General features: G+C 35.0%; 1 protein-coding gene across 1 annotated transcript in view; it reads right to left on the bottom strand.

The window, feature by feature from the left end:
- Positions 1 to 6,332: 6,332 nt before the first annotated feature.
- Positions 6,333 to 15,442, bottom strand: part of CCDC122 (coiled-coil domain containing 122) — a 33,671-nt gene continuing 24,561 nt past the window's right edge. The window contains exon 6 of the mRNA XM_082675801.1: positions 6,333 to 6,760. Coding sequence (XP_082531927.1) covers positions 6,611 to 6,760 — 150 coding nt within the window. The 3' untranslated portion in view covers positions 6,333 to 6,610. The remainder of the gene's footprint in view (positions 6,761 to 15,442) is intronic.

Consider the following 15,442-nt stretch of genomic DNA (forward strand, 5'->3'; position numbering starts at 1 on the left):
AGTCTCCTGAATGGAAAGAACCATGACATATTTATTTTTGCAATTACCTAACAAAGAAGGTAGAACGTGAAATTTATTTCTTTGCCATCATCAGCTCACTGTGTTGGGCTTTAACGCATACCAGTCAGCTTCTTTTTTAGATTGTTACAAAATGAAAGTGGATATTCAAATTTTGTTCCTATTGCTGGGCCCTACTTCCATAAGTGTAGGACATTTTGCAGAATTTTAACTTATTTATATATCAGCTTGAAGTTTTGAGGACTAACAACACTAATGTTTACAAGTGTTTGGAGGCCAAGAGCAAGAAGTCTTAATAACTTTAGCCTAGGTTAAAACCATTTTCACAACACTAGTAATTTTTTTATAACTGTTACGAATTTTATATTTTTCGATGCTGTTAATGTAAAAAATCACAAAGATATTATGAAATACCCTTAGCAATACTTTTAAAGTGACTGTAAATTTTCTGAAACCATGATGACAGATGCTATGATTTTGATTTTTTACAATGTTCTGTCTTCTAGATCCACATTTCTTTGTAATATTCTGAGTTAATTACTCTTGATCTGCAACAGACTGTTATTCTAGGGTTTTGAGTTGTAGGTGGAATAATGAATGATTAAAAGGGAGAACTGCTAATTTAAAAAAATGGAAAAGATGGGAAAGGATGGTTTGAAAGAACCAGGATGATTATACGAGGCCATAGGATCTGGGGATGTGCACACATGATTTTTTCCTGTCCCTGTCTTTGTCATTTAGTTGGAATGAGAGCAACCAAAATGTTTTCCTTAAATATCACCCTTTTTGTCTGGTTGTGTGAGTCTTTTAATAAGCCTGTCTAAAAATCACAGGACCTCAGCACAGTTGAAAAAATTCTAAATTAAAAAATTGTTAAATTCAAAATCAAGATTTATTTAATAAATTTATAGTATGTAGCAACATGGTAGTTCCTAAGAATAGTAATATGAAAAAAAGTTTAATACAAAATAGTGACTGATTTATTATACTTGAAGGCTCATAGTGTACTTGTACTGCTGTACTAAATAAATGGAATTAAGTTTGTGTCTTTTGGCTTGCGTTTTTAACTTAAAGCAAATAAAAATATCATAATTACACTAAATGGGGTAGTAATTAGATTTCAAAGGTGCTAAGTTTCTTGCTTTTTTTTTTTTTTTTTTCCTGTTGCTGCTGCTGCTGGAAGCAGAATTGATCTGGAATGAGGAACCGGAGTAGAGTAAGTCATATCTTGAAAATAGAGATTTCAATGTGTAATTATTTTTGCAAGGTGAGTTGGTTTGGGATTCCCAGAAGCAGACTCCGAGCAAGTGATTTATTAGTGAAGTCCTCCCAGGAGAAATTGGTGAGGGAAGCAAGACTGGAAAGAAAAAAAAAGCCAAGCAAGGCTGTAATAGCAGGCAAAGTCCTTCTGAGGGTAGCCGGATTCCCACAGACAGTGTTGGTGAGAGCTAGTGGAGGTAAAAGCATAGCTCACCTGGGAGAGGGGTGCTCAAAAAGGATAAAAAAGAGATCTGAGAGGGTCTGGGCAGAGTACTGACTGTGTCAGTGTTTCTGAGAAAGTTTATCTCTGGGATGCAGTTCAAAATAAAGATGGAGTCTCTTGCATAAGGCAGTTATAAATGAAGAGATTGTTTTCAATGTTCGGGATCTAAATTTAGGCAAGTGAATTAAACTTTGGAGTTACACCAAAAATGCGAATTGGAGTCTGAAGATGACACAACTGGGGCTCTGCAGAGACTGAGAAAAGGAAAGCTCTGAAAAGGAAGTGGTATTTTTTGCTGGAAAGAAATGGAAGAAAAATGAGAGAATTAGACTAATTATTAGGAAACTGTGCCTGAGTAAATTACATTGACAGATTAATTGAGATTGAAAGGCTTAGAAGATGAATAATCTAAATTAGTGAAAGATTAGAAAAAGAATGGACTCTTCTGAGAATTGAGTGCTTTATACAAATTTGTATGAACCACAAATTAAAATAATATCAACATTATCTAACTTCCCAGCCAAGTCAATATTACATCCAAGGGACGGAGGTGTCCTCAAAACGGTCTCCCTCTAAAGAATGACAGACACTTGACAATGGCTGTACACAATCTCTGTGGGAAAGGTGGATGAGGAGAAAACTGTGTAATATGTTCAGCCAAGTATATGTGCTGACATCTGGCTGGCTAACTGGGCATGAATTAGTTAACACTAGTCATTGAAGACAAAACAACTCATTTTTGCAGGATTGTTATATTTTTCCCATATCACATACATAAAGAAGCACTATGGAATCAAGGAGAAATAGTCTTGAAAGCACCTTGAGGAAACTTCTCCAATACAAGCACGGGGATAACAAATTTCTATTCTATGTAAAATAATGTCATGGGGAGTAATAAGTAATACATAATAGATAAGGTGCACGATATGTCTTGACTTAAACGTTTTGAACAAAAAAGAAATTTGAAGGTCTATCCTAGACTGGCAGTGTGTTATCATTGCCTCTAAATTACCTTGTGCTATGTGGCTGAGCAACACTGGCAAATATCTGTAATTTAAGGGTTTTATTCTAATTCTGACATGATTGTTATGCCAGAGAGCTTTTTGAGTAAGAAGCCTTTTAAAACTATTTATCACATGAACTCTGGTTTTGCTTTTGGAATACATCATCTCATTAATTAAAAGATTGAAGTTTCATTATTTCATGTCTGTCTTCACTGGGTTACGTAAACAGCAACTCTGTCATTACTAAATCATATGCTATTTTAATTTTTCTAAAAATGTAGACCTCATAAGCCATCATTGAGATAGAACATTACAGAAGAGAAAAAGCAATTTGGAGCATCCCATTCTTAGATATGTATTGAATAAATCTATTCTGTTATTAGTATCTGTTTCAATTTATTTTTCCTGGTTTTGGTCATAGTTCAGTAACATTCAGGAGAAAGTGCTATATGGTAGCTAATGTGATATAGAAGACCCATTACTTATACTGCCAAATTTATCAGGAAAGTAAAAGAACAAAAACCAAAAACCAAACCCTTCCCTTAGAAATACATTATAAATTCAAGTAAACAAATATAGGATAGGTTATTTATGACAGGCACACAACTTTTAGCTACTGATCATTAGCTTTACTAATCATTAGCTTAGTTAATGAAAAATAAAATATTGAAAATATGAGCAACTAGTAAATCAAATAGTTTTTAGTTGAAAAACCGTAAGTTCTTAGTCTACTGACTCTCCCCACCAAAAAATAGTCCTAAATTTCCACAGTGTTGATATAGGCCGTAATGATTTGTATGGATGAACAAGGGATTCCATGTTCAATGCAAGATGATACAGGAACTTCGAGTATTAATTGTAATCACCTATGTGAACTTTACAAGGTTCCAAAGCAATTTTATAAGCAGAATTTCACTTTCCTTAGCCCAGATGTTTTACTAATATTGACTTTCACGTACTGATGTCATAAAGAGTGAAGTAAGTCAGAGAGAGAAAAACAAATACCATATGCTAACACATATATACGGAGTCTAAAAAAAAAAAAAAGGTTCTGATGAACCTAGGGGCAGGACAGGAATAAAGACGCAGTTGTAGAGAATGGACTTGAGGACACGGGGAGGGGGAAGGGTAAGCTGGGACGAAGTAAGAGAGTAGCATTGACATATATACACTACCAAATGTAAAATAGATAGCCGGAGGGAAGCAGCCACATAGCACAGGGAGATCAGGTGCTTTGTGACCATGTAGAGTGGTGGGATGGGGGGGCGGGAGGGAGACGCAAGAGGGAGGGGATATGGGGATATATGTATACGTATAGCTGGTTCATTTTGTTATACAGCAGAAACTAACACGACCTTGTAAAGCAATTATACTCCAATAAAGATGTTTAAAAAATAACAAATTTTTAAAGCAGTTGTAGGTTTATAACAAAATTGAGAGAGAGTCACAGAGGTTTCCCATATACTCCCTGGTCCCACACATGCACAGCCTTCCCATTCATTAACACTACTCACCATAATGGTACATCTTTTTAAACCAAGGATGAACCTACACTGACACATCATAATCACCCAAAGTCCACAGTTTACCTTAGGATTCACCCTTGGTACTGTACATTCTATGCATTTGGACAAATGTATAATGACATATATCCATCATTACAGCATCATACAAAATACTTTCACTGCCCTAAAAAAATCCCCTGTGCTCCACCTATTCATCTCTCCTCCAACCCCCCACCCTCAGCAACCCTGGCAACCACTGATATTTTTACTGCTTCCATAGTTTTTCTTTTTCCAGAATGTCATATAGTTAGACTTATGTAACTTTTTCAGATTGGCTTCTCTCACTTAGTAATATACATTGAAGTTTCCTCGTATCTTTTCATAACTTAAAAACATTTCTTTTTTAAGCATTAAATAATATTCCATTGTCTGGATATACCACAGTTTATTTATCCATTCACCTACCAAAGGTCATCTTGGTTGCTTCCAAGTTTTGACAATTATGAAAAAAGCTGCTATAATCATCTGTGTTTTTTGTGTGGACATCAGTTTTCTACTCCTTTGGATAAATACCAAGGAGTGTGACCGCAGGACCGTATGTTAAGGGTATGTTTAGTTTTGTAAGAAACTACCAAACTATCTTCTAAAATGGTTGTACCATTTTGCATTTCTGTTTTCTTGGATAAATTATGAAATTTATTTATATTTCGCCTTTTAAAAGCCAGAACATAACAAATGTCACTTTCTGGAAAGTCGTCTTATTAGAAATACATGAAGTGCACTTAATACAAGGAACTCAGTTTCTTGGTATCACCAGTGAGACCACCATCATCAGGTCCCGCAAATGAAGGTTTTGTCAAATTTCCCTCTAAACTTAGACTGAGATGAACTTCTTGCACAATGGTTGTACCATTTTGCATTTCTGTTTGGGGTTTCTGTTGCTCCACATTCTCATCAGCATTTGGTGTTGTCAGTGTTACAGATTTTGGCCATTCTAACAGGTGTGTAGTGGTATCTCATTGTTTTAATTCTCATTTCCTTGATGACATATCATGTGGAGCATATTTTCATATGCTTATTTGCCATCTGTGTATCTTCTTTGGTGAGGTGTCTATTAGGCCTTTGGCCCATTTTTTAATCTGGTTATTTGTTTTCTTATTGTTGAGTTTTAAGAGTTTATTTTATATTTTGAATAACAGTTCTTTATCAGGTTTGCCTTTTGCAAATATTTTCTTTCAGTCTATAGCTTGTCTTATCATTCTCTTCACAGTGTCTATTACAGAGCAGACATTTTAATTTTAATGAAGTCTAGCTTATCAATTATTTCTTTCACGGGTTGTGCCTTCAGTGTTGTATCTAAAAAAGACATCACCATACTGATGGTTAGCTAGGCTTTCTCCTATGTTATCTTCTAGCAGTTTTATAATTTTGCATTTATGTCTGTGATCTACTAACTCTAACCCTAATCCTAATCCTAAAAAATAGAAGAAAGGAAGAAAATAACCTAGTTCTGAGTCATGGGCCAACGCTGATTGTGTTACAGCATAAGCCACTTGAAGTGTTAGCCATAATAAGCCATGCAAATTCCTAATAGGACTGCTAATATTAAGCAAACAAGATTATCAGGTTTTATGTCAGCTATACTCTTACTGAATCTTATGCACATAGAAAGGTGAGGAGAAAATGGACCTAAGATACCTTTTTGATGTTATTGCTTTGAACTCACTAAATCCTAAAAGTGAATATTTAAAAACCATATCTTCAATAATTAATGTTTTGTTTCTGCTTCTAAAAATTTAATGCAATGGAGCCACAAGAAGGAGCGCTTTTATTCTAAAAGGCACAAGTTTGTTGCTGTGGACATAGTATATGACTTTCAATGAGAAAAAAAAAGTTAGTCTACATTGGTTAACATTAAGAGCTGGTATGTTTGCCTTACATGAGGTTATAAATTCAATTTAGCTATAGAATAGTAAGAAAGAACATACAGACAGAAAAGTGAACAAAAAATTGTATACATTGCAACACTCTAAAAATATGTTATCCAACAGCAAAGAAAAATGATTGTTACCTTCTGGATAAAAGAGAAAAACTAAGTAAATATCTGAAGCCTTGAACACATAACAACCTTATTATAAATGTCAACATTTATGGACTGCTTTGAAGCCAGGGGTAAAAAGCAGGTAGTTTGAAACAGACAACCATTTAAAATATCTTAACAATTTAAACCACTGTAAATTCAAATGCTTCTTTTCTTCTAAATTTTTGCTTCATGTGCTAGTGAAGGCAACATGTTTATAAACAGGCATTCATGAGTACAATATATCTTATACACTCAAAATATTCATACAGAGTCTTTCACTATTCTTCTGTGAGCCTTCCTATTGTCTCTCTATTGCTATCAATTATCGGGTTGGAAGGCATTTCAGCAAACAGATGACTGATTCAAAGAAAAGAAAACATATCTGTCATTAAGAGAGCCCTCTGATAGTGGATGTCATTTGTTAAGACCCAAAGGATATTCTCACCTTTCTATCCCATAATTTTTGTGGCATAGTCTGTGCTCAGCATTACCCTTTACTACATTACCCTTGGCCATGTTAATCTTTCGTTCCAATGCATTTTCTCAGTTCAGCTGCAGTTTTTTGCAGCTGTTGAATGTTCCATTGCCATTGTCTTCTATCTGACTGAAGCTTGTTCACCTGACAGTGCAAACGCTTAAGAATTGCACCGTATCTCTTATGTTGTACCTATTAAAAGAAGAGCAGATGTCAATGGGCCTTGAGAAGGAAAAATAGTAAACAGCCATAAAGGATATTTTGACTACTCTAAAGAGGAAAGCACTTGATTAAAAATTACTCACTGTAAATAATAATGATAATAAAAATAAACAGTAATTATAAGTATTCAACACATTACATGCTAGATACTGTGATGAGAGCTTTTTACATGTAATTAAATTCTCATAACACCTTACGATGTAAATATTATTATCCCCACTTTTGTATAAACTGAAGATCAAAGAGTTTAAGTAATGCACTCAAGGTTGCACAGCTAGCCAGTGATGGTGTTTGGGATTTGAACACAAGGGAAGCATCTGTGATGGAGGGCCTTCTACTTATCAAAGCAGTTCTGGTTAAGAGTAATGGTTTCATTTCCTGTATCTAGTGGTTCACTGAAACATAGACCCATTGATCTAAAAGATCCAGGAGATCATGTAGGCCATTTCCCTGCCATTAAGTAGATCAGTATTTATGCTGAGACAGACAAGGCTACAGCGGAGGGCAGTGAGGCCCAGTGGAAAGTGCATGGGTTAAGGCTGAATAATATTTCATTGTGTGTATACACCACAGTTTGTTTATCCATTCATCCATTGATGGACACTTGGGTTGTTCCTAGTTTTGGCTATTGTGACCAACACTGCTATGAATATGGATATAAATATATCTTTGAGACTCTGCTTTCAATTCTTTTAGGTATATACCCAGAAGTAGAATTGCTGGATCATACAGTAATTCTATTTTTAATTTTTTGCTGAACTGCCATGCCGTTTTCTACTCTGGCTGCATGAGTTTACATTCTCACCAGCATGTGGGAGGGTTCCAATTCTTCACACACTGAAAGTAGTTGATATTACCTGTCTTTTTGATCATAATCATAGCCATCTTAGTGGGTGTGAAGTGGTACTTCCAGTGAGTGTGACAGTGGTATTGTAGTAAAACACCCACTTTAAAATGAACTGATTAGTGGGGCTGGGAAAGTTACTTCTTATTCTCATGTCTATTTAAGAGAGAGCTCTAGTCAGTCAGGAAGGTGATTCTAGGTCAATACAAAGAAGAATCAATTTGTCAAAACACCAATTCACCAAATTTGTCAAAATAACCAATTTGCCAAAATAAGTTTATAGCTTAGGATGGCTGTAGGGAGACAAGACGCTGGGTTTCTGGGGCCTTAAGACTCTGTCCCCGACCTGTCTCCCCTTCTCTCTGTAACTCAGCTTTCCTTTTTACTGGGACCCTTTTTACTGGGACCCTCAGTACAGCTTCCCCCCTCTCTTTCCCAGCTTCTCCCTTAACTTGGAGCTTCTTCACCTTTATTATGCCATGGCTCATTTTGATAGTATGTGAGGACTATGGACTTCTTCTTAGAATGTTTTTTAAATGCATAAAATAACCATACAGGAATACAAAAGAAACCAATTATATGGAAACACAGTTCTGCAGAGCATCAGGGGAACTAGGACAGAAACACTGTAAGCATTCCAAAATACTGGTATAAAAACAAAGTGAAAACTTGTCAAGTAACACTTCACATAAATTGCTATAAACTTTAAACATCCTTTTAAGTTTTCAGTTTTGTTAATTCTTCAAAGTCAGATAGTTCATTCAAATTGGTGAACTAGGCCTCCTGATATATTGGCAAAACAGAAAATGACTTTAAAAGAATTATAAATTAAATTGGTAAACAGAAACATCATATTAGATAATGAAACTATATTCAAAAGAAGATTTTTAATATATCAAGTATATCCAAAGGGATATATATCAACTTATACGTATATATGTAATACATATCACTGCATATATTAATATGTAATAAATACATCCATTGATATATCCAATAGCACACATTCATAAGGAGAATATAGTCACTGAATATGCTTATATACATGTTCATAGAATATACTAATAGAAATCAAAAAACTAGAACAAAATTTTGGTTATTCCATAAATCATATTAGCCTGCATCTAAAATTATTCTTCAGCAGTGAAGCTGTGAAACTAATACACCATGGATCAGAGTAGAGACATGCAAAGTCCCCTTAGTGGGACTCTAGATCACCAGCCTCAGCTAGATATCACAGGAGGTATTAATATAAACTAAAGAAAGAATATATCATCAGAAGGGTTTATGTGAAGAAGGTAGCACAAAAATAGGCAAGTGAAGGAGGCATGTGTTGGTAGTTCCCATCCAGTGACTGTCTGATAAGAATAACACTGTTACGGAGATTGGCTCCTTGAGTGTCCAGAGCCAGAGGTTAAGAACACTCCAACTCAAATGACTGACTTGATTTCCATGCTCAGTAATCAGCTTTATGATAATTTGGCTTCCAGTGTAGTTTCCTTACAGGGAGAAGAAGCACTGATGACTGATAGGTTTTCTGATTTCCTTGAGAGTTTTGTTTATTATTGTAAACTAATAAACTGGCATTTGAGTTTTATACATCAGGTTCTTGTGAACTCTACTAGCACTTCTCCATGTCTATGCAACCCTGGGATATTTAAAAGGTTAATTTTCTAAGCCCACAAGGCTAAAAGGAGGTTTTGGCCAAGAAGTGACTTCGTAAAGATGAAGGTCACATTGTGAGCCTTCTTGAAGGCCAGCCAATTGTTCAGCCTCTATTGGTATAATTCTGCCTTTGGTATGTGTCAATATTCAAACTTGAATACCATTACACAGCTAAGGATGTAGTGGTTCTGGAGAGAATACAGCTTTTTTTGCCTCTAAGAAATGGAGGGGTTACTATTCTTATTTAGTTATTGTTACACTCAAGGCAGAAATAAGAATAATAATGAAGCAGGGGTGGTGCTCAGAAAACACAGTGGCAAAAAGAGTGGCCTCTTCATTCCCTTCACTCTAGGCATACTTCACTTCTAGAATCTGAGTCCAAGTACGTTCTCATCTTAAGACTTTTGCACTTATTTTTTCCTTTGCCTGGAAAGCTATTCCTCAGATCTACATGACTGGCTCCTTCACTTCTTTACATTGTTTGTGTTTTGAAAGTTAAACCAACTCTGCATTCCTGAGAAACTTTGCCTGGTCATGAGTTACTAACCTTTTTATACATACCAGCGGATGTCAATTTGAAAATATTTTGCATCTACGTTCATGAGGAACATTGGTCTGTAATTACTTTTCTGGTAATGTTCCTGTTCATTCTTTGTGTCAGGGTTATGCTGGCCTCCTAAAATAAGCTGGGAAGAGTTCCACCCTCCATTTTCTGAAAAAATTTGTATAGGCTGGGTATTATTTCTTCCTTAAATGTGTGATAGAATTTACCAGTGAAGCCATGTCAGTCTGAAGCTTTCCTTGTGGGGAGGGTTTTAATTATGAGTTCAATTTCATTGATTCCTACTTTACACCATTTATATAGCCTAATTTTAAATGGATCATAGGTCTAAACATAAAAGTAATTTCTTCCTGTGTTACTGATGGTATGTGCGCTTTTCAAGGAATTTGTCCATTTCATCTAAGTTGTTAAATTTATTGTTCTTTATAATAGGCCTTTATCATCCTTTTAAGTCTATAGGACCTAAAGTAGTGTCCCCACGATCCTCATTTTTTGATCAGTATTGTTATGGTTTATCAATTTTATTAGTCTTTTCAACTTTTGGCTTTGCTGATTTTCTCTGATTTTCCATTTTCTATTTCACTGATTTCTATTTATTATGTCATTTCTTCCTATTTGCTATGGGCTGAATTTATTCTTATTTTCTAGTCTCTTAAGATGGAAGCTTAGATAATTGCTTTTAAACCTTTTTTCTCTTCTAATATGCACACTTAAAGCTGTAAATTTTCCTCTAAATACTGCCCTAGCTATACCCTATGGTTTTTTATATGCTGTGTTTTCATTATCATTCAATTTCAAATATTTTGTAATAATTCTCATGATTTCTTCTTTTTTTGTGATTTCTTCTTTGACTCATGGATTATTTATAATTGTGATACTCAACTTCAAAATGTTTATGTATTTTCTAGCTTTCTTATTGTTACTGATTTTTAATTAAATTCTGCTGTCATCAAAGAATATCAAATTCTTTGAAATTTATCATCCAGTGTACTGTCTATCTTGGTGAATGTTCCATGTGCATTTGAAAATAAAGTATAATCAACAGTTATTAGGTGGAGTATTTTATATATGGTAATTAGGTTTAGTTGGTAGATAAGTTGTTCAAATTTTCTATATGCTTGCTTACTGATTTTGTGTATTGTTCTATCAACTACTCAAAAAAGTTGTTAAGCTCTCCAGTATGATTGTAGATTTGTATCTTTTTCTTTTTAATTTTGTCAGTTTTTGCTTATGTATTTTGAAGCTTTATGATTAGGTAAATACACATTTAGTATTATTATTTGTTTCTGGTGAATTGACTGGCCCTCTTCAACTTTGATGGTAGTCCATATCTTAAAATCTACTTGATATTAATACAGCCATGACCAGCTTTCTTAAGACTGATGTCTTCATAGCCTATCTTTTTCTATCTTTCAACCTGTCTGTCTTTATATTCAAAGTGCATCTCTTGTGAAAAAGTTATGTTCGCAAATTGTTTTTTCAATCCAATCTGATCATTTTTACCTTTTAATTGGAATGTTTAGTCCATTTACATTTGATGTAACCACTGATATGTTTGGGTTTAAGTCCACCATTTCAATATTTGTGTTCCATTAGTCTATTTTGCCTTTTTTATTTATTTCTTTTCTGTCTACACTCAGAGTGGATCACAGACCTAAATATAGAATGCAAAACTATAGAACTCCTAGAAGATAACACAGGAGAAAGCCTAGATGACCCTGGCTTTGGTGATGTCTTTTTACATACAACACTGAAGGCACAATCCATGAAAGAAATGATTGATAAGCTGGACCTCATAAAAATTAAACTTTCTGCTCTGTAAAAGACACTGTCAAGAAAATAAGACAAGCCACAGACTGGGAGAAAATATTTGCAAAAGACACATCTGATAAAGAACTGTTATTCAAAATATACAACAAACTCTTAAAATGCAACAATAAGAAAACAAATAACCAGATTAAAAAATAGGCCAGAAACTTGAACAGACACCGCACCAGAGAATATATACAAATGGCAAATAAGCATATGAAAACATGCTCCACATGAAATGTCATCAGGGAAATGAGAATTAAAACAATGAGATACCACTACACACCTATTAGAATGACCAAAATCTGCAACACTGACGACACCAAATGCTGGTGAGGATGTGGAGCAAGAGGAACTCTCCATTCATTGCTGGTGGGAATGCAAAATGGTCCAGCCACTTTGGAAGACAGCTTGGTGGTTTCTTACAAAACTAAACATACTCTACCACATGATCCAGCAATCACACCCTTTGGCATTTACCCAAAGGAGTTGAAAACTGATATCCACACAAAAATACAGATGTTTATAGCAGCTTTATTTGTAATTGCCAAAACTTGGAAGCAATCAAGATGTCTCTCAGTAGGTGAAAGAATAAACTGTTGTATATCCAGACAACAGAATATTATTTAGCACTAAAAAGATAAATAAATAAAACAAAAAATGAGCTATCAAGCCATGAAATGTTACAGAGAACCTTAAATGCATATTACTAAGTGGAAGAAGCCAATCTGAAAAGGCCACAAACTGTATGATTCTAACTATATGATATTCTGGAAAAGGTAAAACCATGGAGACAGTAAAAAGGTCTGTGGCTGACAGAGGTTGGGGGAGGGAGGGATGAATACATAGAGCACAGAGGATTTTTTGGACAGTGAAATTCTTCTTTTTTTTTTAATTAGTTATCTATTTTATACATATTAGTGTATATATGTCAATCTCAATCTCCCAATTCATCCCATCACCACCACTCCCCTGAAACTCTTCTGTATGATATTATAATGGAGGATACATGTCATTATACATCTGTCAAAATTCATAGAAGGTACACCACCAAGAGTAAACCCTAATGTAAACTATGAACTCTGGGTGATAATGATGTGTCAACATAGGTTTATCAGTTGTAACAAATGTACCACCCTGGTGGGAGCTGTTGATAGCTTGGGAGGCTGCCAGGGGGCAGGGAGTATGAGGGAACACTCTGTACCTTCTGCTCAATTTTGCTGTGAACCTAAAACTGCTCTAAAACAATAAAGTCTATTAAAAAAATCAATAACCATCACTGTTCTTGTATATTTAATGTGTCTTTTTTTCTGGCTGCTTTTAAGATTTTTTTCTTTGTATTTGGTTTTCAGTAGCTTGACTATAATTTCCTTAGATAGTTTTCTCTGTATTTATCCTGCTTGGGGTTTGGTAAATTTCTTGAATCTATGAGTTATTCTTTTAGTCAAGTTTGGAGAATTGTTGGCCAGTATTTCTTAATATTTCTGTTCCCTTTTCTCTCTCTCTCCTCACCTCCTGAAACTCTAATTACCCATATGTCACATTGCTTAACATGGTCTCACAAGTCACTGAGGCTCTATGCATTTTCTTCAGTTTTTTTTCTTTTTCTCTGTATGCTTGCTTTGATGACTTCTACTGATCTGTCTTCAAGTTTAAGAAAGATCTTGCTCCTGCTGTGTCTAACCTGCTATCAATTACATCCAATAATTTTTTTCAACTTTTTCTTCAGTTCTAAGATTTCCATTTGGTTCTTTTATATGATTAATATTCTTTCTCTTTACCCATTACTGTGTATCCATCTTTCGTGTAGAACAGGAGTCCCTAACCCCGGGGCCGTGGACCAGTACTGGTCTGCGGCCTGTTAGGAACCAGGCCGCACAGCAGGAGGTGAGCAGTAGGCGAGTGAGCAAAGCTTCATCTGCAGCTCCCCATCTCTCCTCATCACTCGCGTTACCGCCTGAACCATTGCTCTACTCCCCCCATCCCTGTCCGTGGAAAAATTGTCTGCCACGAAACTGGTCCCTGGTGCCAAAAAGGTTGGGGACCACTGCTGTAGAATATTTAACGTATTTAATCATAATTTTCCATCCCTGCCGAACAACTGCTGAGTCAACTGTGACTTGATTAATTATTCAACTGTTTTTCTTGATTATTCTCTTAATTATTGGTAATACTTCTCTATTTGTTTACATGTGTAAGAATGCTTTTAATTAACTGAACAGTGTACATATATTATAAACTCTGGATTATGTTATTTTATTCTGAAAAGTTTTGAATTTTGTTCTAACAGTCAGTTAAGTTACTGGTGGATCATCTTGAACTTGTGAGACTTTATTTTATACTTTTGCTAGAGAGTGTCCATTTCAGTTTTGTTCTTAGATCTAGGCCTTGTCTTTAGTCTAGTTTTGTGTTAGTTCTTAGTTCTGAGTATGGTCTTTACTCCTAAAGTGTGGCAGTAGCAGCAGTGGGCAGATGCTAAAATCTCAGGTCAGTTCTTCAGCATTGTAGCTGTTTTTCCCCACCGTGATCCTTGAAATTTTACCCCCGCCCCCAATGCAACTGCAGTTCAAGTTAAAGCCAAGGATTTGAAGGGAGATAATACAGAAGTTTGGGGCTCCAAATAAGGCCAAATTTAATATTTACTCAATCAACCTCATGATGAGGGGTAGGAATACCTAAAACAGTATAAAATGATTTCAAACGTAAGTTATTATTATTATTTGTGGTGATAATTATTAAGAGAACATATTAAATATTAGTAAGATCATGGAACTTATCTTACGACCCAGTAATTCTACTTCTTGATACAAAGGGTGTGTGTACTATGTTCACTACAACACTACTTTTAATAGTGAAATGCTGGAAATAATGTCTATCAGTTGTGGCATGTTTATATAATTTAAGGTATAGTCATACTGTGAGATATTTTGCAGCAGTTCAAAAGAATAATGTAGGCCCATAGGTACTAATATGAAAAAAAACTATGATATAGGTTATTGAGTAAGTAAAGTAGTTGCAAAATTATATGTATGGTACTTTATGTAATCTTCCCCTATGCATAGATGTGTGTTCATGTGTGTGTGTACATGCACATGTGTATATATACATATATACATACATACTCATGCTTACCCAAGTGCACACACCAAACAGCGGTTGCCATTAGGAATAGGTGAGTGTGATAAGAGAGCAATGTAATGGGAGGCAGTGGTCAAAGGAACTTTAGCCTTCCCTCTAAAATTTTAATCTTTTCCAAGGAGAATATATTTCCACAGAAGTGAAAACCATTTTTTAAAAAGATTGGGAGTAGAGTCCAAAAGACATGGACTCATATTCTATTCTGTTCCTTATCACTAGCTATATAACCTTGTACAAGTTATTTAAATTTTCTGAAATTCTGTAAAATATGCTACTGTGAGAATTTAAATGGGATAGCCTACACAAAGTGCTTGAAAAATACCAGGCACTCAATAAACAGCAATAGATTTAATAATACTGAACATTTCTTCTTGTACCTTTTGTAAGACAGAATAATTTGTTACCACGTCATCTAGCTATCTGAATCATTCTTATCCTGCCTTTAGTTTACCTTTTTACCTTTGCTTCTTCGGGTTTTTCATGTAGGACCGGCTTTCTAGTTGTGTAATCATTTCTGTGGCTGACCTCAGTAAATGAATAGACTAGTTAATTGTGTAACCTGCATGTTGCATTGTAACAAGTGAAACGTATTTTGTTCCTGATCCCTAGTAGCTCCAAAAGCACTCTGAATTTT

Source organism: Grampus griseus (genome assembly GCF_964374135.1).
Source record: "Grampus griseus genome assembly, chromosome: 18".
Classification (NCBI taxonomy): Eukaryota; Metazoa; Chordata; class Mammalia; order Artiodactyla; family Delphinidae; genus Grampus; species Grampus griseus.